This window comes from Eublepharis macularius, chromosome 9, assembly GCF_028583425.1.
Source record: "Eublepharis macularius isolate TG4126 chromosome 9, MPM_Emac_v1.0, whole genome shotgun sequence".
Taxonomy (NCBI): domain Eukaryota; kingdom Metazoa; phylum Chordata; class Lepidosauria; order Squamata; family Eublepharidae; genus Eublepharis; species Eublepharis macularius.
In genome coordinates this window covers 23,785,670-23,792,444 of record NC_072798.1, presented here as the reverse complement: position 1 = coordinate 23,792,444, position 6,775 = coordinate 23,785,670, and the positions used below count along the sequence as shown (strand labels likewise).

Genomic DNA, 6,775 nt, shown 5'->3' with positions numbered 1-6,775 from the left:
TGCCTCGGGCCGCCGGGACCACCGAGAGTCCGGCACCGGTGCAGGACGTGGGGCTGGTGCTGAGGGTGATCAAGAGAGGCAGACTGCTTGCGGGTTCGGGAGGCGCGGTGGAGTCCATGTTGCGGTTGGCCGTTCTGGGTGTCCTTTGCTGGGCTCGGGAGCAACAAACGATCGTCAACGGCGGTCTTCGCGGTCAGTTTCGGGCTGCCTTTACAGTAAGTTGGAGGGGGGCGCGACGCTGACGTGGCCGGCAGGGGACCAATCGCCTGTCGACTCGCTGCAAGAGACGGCTGCTCGAGAGCGTCTGGGCGTCACACTCGCGCGGCATTGGACAGTGTCGGCCACGTCACGAGGGGGCGGGGGGGCGGACGTCTAAGGAGAAGGGGCCGTTGTGGGGCGGGAACCGTTGCGGTCGCCGTCACGCCATGGCGCCCGCTCACGGGAAGAGGAGCAGCAGGGGCCAGCCGCCGAGAGAAACACTCCGTGCCTTTGCGGTCGCGCTCTCCTTGTTCGCGCGGTCGGTCATCCGCTCTACGGCTGCCACAGCTGACACTGTGGCCCTGCTCGGGAGGCGGCTGGGAGAGGAAGTTAACGGCCGCCGCGCGCGACAAAGAAGAAGACTGCGGCAGTTGGTGGCAACACTTGCGTCCGTGGAGGAGATGGCGCAGTGCTTCATTGTTGCTTTCCCGCCGAGGAAGGCATGGGTGCTTCCCCGGGCATGCCCTCACTGGTGGCCGTGGTGGGAGCGCTACGAGTTCAGTGACGGGCAGTGGCTGCAGCAGTTCAGAATGCGACGTGCCACGTTCGAGTACATTGTTGGGGAGCTTCGCGAAGATCTCGTCCGCGAGACGACCCACATGCGCGACCCAGTCCCTCCCGAGGAGATGATCGCCATCACCATCTGGAAGCTTGCCACGGGAACCACAAACTCCGCGACACTGCCCGCATTTGGCCGTGGCGTCTCTACCGTCTGCGGGATATTCGACGAGGTCTGCGAGCTCATCGCTGCAAAGCTGACCGAGAAGTGGATCTGCATCGATTACCTCGAGGACATTATCTCCGGGTTCGAGGAGAGGGGATTCCCCAATGCCTGGGGCGCCGTGGACGGGACACACATCGAGATCCGTTCTCCGCCTTTCTCTGGGGACAAGTACATCAACCGCAAGGGATACTGCTCCATGATTCTCCAGGCGGTGGTGGACAGCGATGCACGATTCCTGGACATTTTTGTGGGCTTCCCGGGAAGGGCGCACGACGCGCGTGTGCTCCGTAACTCGCCCCTTTTCAAGAGACTCGAGGATGGCGCCCGTCGCCCGAAGCGGCCGGTCACTCTGGAGGGGGTCACATTCGACCCGGTAATCATCGGGGACCCCGCCTATCCTCTTCGGCCCTGGCTCATGAAGCCCTATCCGGCGCCATCAACGCGCGCCCAGGAGCGCTTTAACTACAGACTGAGCCGGGCGCGCATGAGTGTGGAACGCTCGTTCGGAATTCTGAAAAATCGCTGGCTTTATTTACAGCGGCCCCTACTTGTCAGCGAGCGCCTCATGGTCGCGGTAATCACCACCTGCTGCATCCTTCACAACATTTGCCTCTCGCGCGGGGACATCGTTTACGGGCCGTTCCCGCGCGAGCCGCTGATGGAGCCCGCGGATGAGCGGCCGCAGATTCCCTGGTCCGAGGCCGCTCTTACCGCGCGGGCAGTATCGATTCGTGCCGCCATAAGTGCGCACTTCCAGCATGGCCGATAATCCAATAAAGCTGTGACCGGTACAGCCGGTTTCAGACTGTGTGTCTCTATCCAGGGCGGGGGGTGGGATGGTGGTGAGGCGGGCGGAGGGACAGCATCTGTGTGTTTGGGCGAGCACGGGGGAGGGGGGCCGCGTCGAAGGTGGTGGTGGGCGGGGGGCGGGCGGGCGGAGGAACAGCATCTGTGTGTTTGGGCGAGCACGGGGGAGGGTGGCCGGGTCGAAGGACTGCTCTTTGGTGCCGTTCGGTGCCGTTTTAGGCAGAGGACCCCATGGGCACGAGGATAGAACGACGGTTTTGTGCTCATGGGGATCCTCGCTCGATCCTGGGCGACCCATCACGTTCGCGGTTTTTTTGTTTATTGCCGGGGAGGGGCCTCTAGAGGCTTGGCTGGTGCTTGGACCGCCCGCCTGACCGGAGTTAGGGCAACCCTCTACATGCTCTGACTTTTATTTTTCAAGAGATCGTGCTGTTGCAGCCTGGCGGTTGCTCTGGCCTGGGGGCGGGAACCGCTTCGAGTTGGGGCTCACACGGCATACCCCGGGTTTGGTTTGCTGTGTGTTCCCTATCCCCAGGTCCCATTCCGACCGGTGCATACAAATGGAAAGAGGCACACAAAAATAAAAACCATCATGGAAGACTTCACCCCAAAATGTGTCTCAACCTATAATGATGTTTAAAATCGTCTCTTGCTAAGCAAAGTCCAGCTCCTGGGTAGCCGTTCTTAAAATTACCCCACCCCAAAATTGCTTCTAGTCTGGCTTTCACTAGATTCCAACAATTTCCTGAAACTTTATATACCATTGATAAATATCTAGCAGTCACTCTTTATAACACCTAATGAGTTCATTGCGCTGTTTGGTCACCTGAATTAAACATGACCCCCTCATAGGGTTGCGGCAAACTGTTGTGTGTGTGTGTGTGTGTGTGTGTGTGTGTGTGTGTGCGCGTGCATGTGACATTTTGGTTTAATAAAACAACTATAAAGAATTGGCTCAACTGCATGAGGAAATCATATTTTCTTTGGGCAGAATCTCCCACATTTGGTGACATGGAAAACCAGCAGACTCCTCACTAAAGGCAAATCTGGAAGCTGCTTGCAGGGAGAGTTTTCACAGGAAGGGCCCGGGGGGAGCCTTGACTGTGCTCTGGGCCGGGAGCGGGAGCACACGCCTGGGATATTTTCCGGGGAATAATACAGAGGGGACCCTGGTTGGCAGGCCTGGGAGCAGGGACACAGAGCTGGGATTACTGGGGGTGGCACATACAGCCTACTGGGCTTCGCTTTGTGTGCGCCTTTCAGGATGCCTGGTGCTCTGCTAATGTCCTTTACCAAGAGATCGGGAGGGTTGCGTGAGGGCCCTCCCTTATTCAGAGCCAAATTCGAAGGCCAGGCTATTGGATCTTTAGTCTAATCCGGCCTGGTCCGGGCATTGCCGCACAAAATTTAACCACAAAGGAGTGCAATGGTGAGAGTCCCGGTTCCACGTGGAATCGGGGCCCTCCACCACCCTGCCGGCCACAGTGTGGCAGCAGGGCCATGTGGGATTTCGGCGGCGCCCATGGAGATGTGGCGACTACGCCGCCAGCACACCACGCAGCGATCGTGACGTTTCAGTCATGGTGGGCGCCAAGGCAAACCGCAATCCAGCCTCTCCGCAGCCTTGTGAAAGCCCAGGTGTGCTTGCAGCGGGGAAAGAATGTGCTGACTGTGCCTGCTCCTGCCCGGCGCCCGCCCAACCATTGCAGCTACTCTGCTCCCATGCTCTCTGCTCTCAATTTACATACGAATAAGCGGGTTGGCCAGCCAGTCATCCAGGCTCCGCTCCACCCACAGGACTTCCCCACCCAGGCCTACTCATGGTGATGGCTTGCCCATTGTCTGCGCCCTTCCTTTTGTCACTGTTTTGTCGGGCCCCCGCGGGGGCCCTAAGCGTTGTTTCGTCTCAGCAGAAGCTGAGTTCATGGGTGGGCATATGACCGCAAGCATTTTTCGAGCTCGCGAGAAACCCTGCTCCACGTGGAAACGGGGCTCTCACCAAACCGCCACATTGCGCGGCGGTCGAACTTGGCTCTGAATAAAGAAGTCGCCCTCATATTCCCGGTTTTATCGCCCACAGGCTCCATCCCAGCCCTCTTGCGGTCAGGTCACGGGTGCTCGACGCTGCGTGGCGGATGCCAAGTTTCAGCATCGGGCGAAGACGAGGGGATGGTGCTTGGTCGGTTATGGGCTGAAAAGCCTTACTTTTCGGGGCGCACACCGGTTAAATACCGGCAGTACCGGGCGGATAGGCGTGCACAATAGGAAAAATCTGCATATTCCTTCCCAGCCTGCCGTTTCTCGGGGCAGGGGGAGGACTTTCCCCACCACTGTTCCAACGGAGCAGGTTTCCTTCGGGGGATCAAATGGGCGCGCGGCAAGAGGGATGGCTTTGAGTCCATCGTGATCCCCGTTCGATCCTTGCCTGGCCCGCGTTGCCTACTTCTTTTTTTCTGGGGCCCAAGTTGCTGTGCAGGCAGTGTGATTTGCACATGTTTCCGCGACAGGCATGCCCTGGCCGCGCCCCGGGGACCTCTCTTTTGTCCTTCAGATCACTCCTGCGAGAAAACACTAGCCTCTCATTGAATTTGAACGACTGGCCAGCCGCGGCCTCTGTTCTCCAAATCTTCCTTGTGTCCTGTCCTGCTTCTCCCTCCCTGCCCCCCCCCGATCTCAACATGGAGGACACAGGCCACTTCGGGGAGACTTGGTGAAGGACTCCCCAAACCCCCCTGCCGTTTCTGTTCTCCTGACTTTGTGTTTGAGGCACAATTATAGGACTTGCAGGAGAGATTTGCCTTGTGCCAAGAGTGGCGGAGGGTTTCCGGTGAGGCCTGCCGCGGGGCTCCACCCTGAATAAGCGACCTGGCACCTGGTTCCAACAGAGCAGGTTTCGTTTGTGGGATTCAATGGGCGCGCGGCAGGCCCCGTGGGGGCAGGTTTTGCATGTTCTCCTCTCAGGGCCCCAAGTTGGTTTGCGGGCCGTTTCATTTGCACATGTTTGCGCGACAGGCATGTATTCGACGCGCCCCAAGCGCCACTCCTTTGTCCTTCATATTTCCCTTTTGTGCGATGCAAGGGTGAAGTCATCCGATGTTAAGATGCGCTCTGCCTCCCCCCCCCTGAATTCCCTCCCCGAAGGTCGCAGCCGAAATATGCATGCTATCAGAGGGGGCTGCCGCACAGGAGTCCCGTAGAGCAACAAGCAGGAAGGCCTGCTTAGTGCCCTGGGACTCCTTGTTCGAGCCCCGCATCGCCGCCCGCCCGGCCCGCCTCCCTTTTTCGCGTCTGCTGAGACCGACGGGTGGGAACCGCGCTGGCGGCCGCCGGTGTCCCCATGAATTTTTCACCGACCGGGGGGGGGGGGCGCGACCTGCGAGATCACTCCTGCGAGAAAACACTAGCCTCTCATTGAATTTGTACGACTGGCCAGCCGCGGCCTCTGTTCTCCAAATCTTCCTTGTGTCCTGTCCTGCTTCTCCCTCCCTGCCCCCCCCCCGATCTCAACATGGAGGACACAGGCCACTTCGGGGAGACTTGGCTAAGGAGTCCCCAAACCCCCCTGCCCCCCCTCATGTGTCAATATTGAGCCAGAAAAGGGTTTGCTCCAGGCCTCCCCTGCCTGTGGAGACACGGCAGGGCCGTGCATGGCTCTTCCCAGCCATGGCCCAGCGGAGAAAGGAGCAGCCCTGCCAGATCTGTGTTCCTTCCCCCCCCCCCCCGCCCAAATCCAGGGTGCTGGTTCCAGGCCCTTTGGCCAGATCACCCCCCAGGTGTGCCCTGGACCTCATGTGTCAATATTGAGCCAGAAAGGGGTTTGCTCCAGGCCTCCCCTGCCTGGGGAGACACGGCAGGGCCTTGCATGGCTCTTCCCAGCCATGGGCCGGAGGAGAAAGGAGCAACCCTGCCAGATCTGTGTTCCTTCCCACCCCCCGCCCAAATCCAGGGTGCTGGTTCCAGGCCCTTTGGCCAGATTTGCACGTTTCCGCGACAGGCATGCCCTGGCCGCGCCCTGGGGACCTCTCTTTTGTCCTTCAGATCACTCCTGCGAGAAAACACTAGCCTCTCATTGAATTTGTACGACTGGCCAGCCGCGGCCTCTGTTCTCCAAATCTTCCTTGTGTCCTGTCCTGCTTCTCCCTCCCTGCCCCCCCCCGATCTCAACATGGAGGACACAGGCCACTTCGGGGAGACTTGGCTAAGGAGTCCCCAAACCCCCCTGCCCCCCCTCATGTGTCAATATTGAGCCAGAAAAGGGTTTGCTCCAGGCCTCCCCTGCCTGTGGAGACACGGCAGGGCCGTGCATGGCTCTTCCCAGCCATGGCCCAGCGGAGAAAGGAGCAGCCCTGCCAGATCTGTGTTCCTTCCCCCCCCCCCGCCCAAATCCAGGGTGCTGGTTCCAGGCCCTTTGGCCAGATCACCCCCCAGGTGTGCCCTGGACCTCATGTGTCAATATTGAGCCAGAAAGGGGTTTGCTCCAGGCCTCCCCTGCCTGGGGAGACACGGCAGGGCCTTGCATGGCTCTTCCCAGCCATGGGCCGGAGGAGAAAGGAGCAACCCTGCCAGATCTGTGTTCCTTCCCACCCCCCGCCCAAATCCAGGGTGCTGGTTCCAGGCCCTTTGGCCAGATTTGCACATGTTTCCGCGACAGGCATGCCCTGGCCGCGCCCTGGGGACCTCTCTTTTGTCCTTCAGATCACTCCTGCGAGAAAACACTAGCCTCTCATTGAATTTGTACGACTGGCCAGCCGCGGCCTCTGTTCTCCAAATCTTCCTTGTGTCCTGTCCTGCTTCTCCCTCCCTGCCCCCCCCCCGATCTCAACATGGAGGACACAGGCCACTTCGGGGAGACTTGGCTAAGGAGTCCCCAAACCCCCCTGCCCCCCCTCATGTGTCAATATTGAGCCAGAAAAGGGTTTGCTCCAGGCCTCCCCTGCCTGTGGAGACACGGCGGGGCCGTGCATGGCTCTTCCCAGCCATGGCCCA

The 6,775-nt window shown here is 59.8% G+C and overlaps 1 protein-coding gene across 1 annotated transcript; it reads left to right on the top strand.

The window, feature by feature from the left end:
- Positions 1–788: 788 nt before the first annotated feature.
- On the top strand, positions 789–1,751 carry LOC129335818 (uncharacterized). The gene has a single exon (XM_054988627.1). It carries the CDS (start codon positions 789–791, stop codon positions 1,749–1,751), a length of 963 nt encoding a protein of 320 aa, XP_054844602.1.
- The last annotated feature ends 5,024 nt before the right edge of the window (positions 1,752–6,775 follow it).

Excerpts from the sequence above, each read along its gene's own strand:
- LOC129335818 (XM_054988627.1), top strand. The coding sequence starts at position 789 with ATGCGACGTGCCACGTTCGAGTACATTGTTGGGGAGCTTCGCGAAGAT.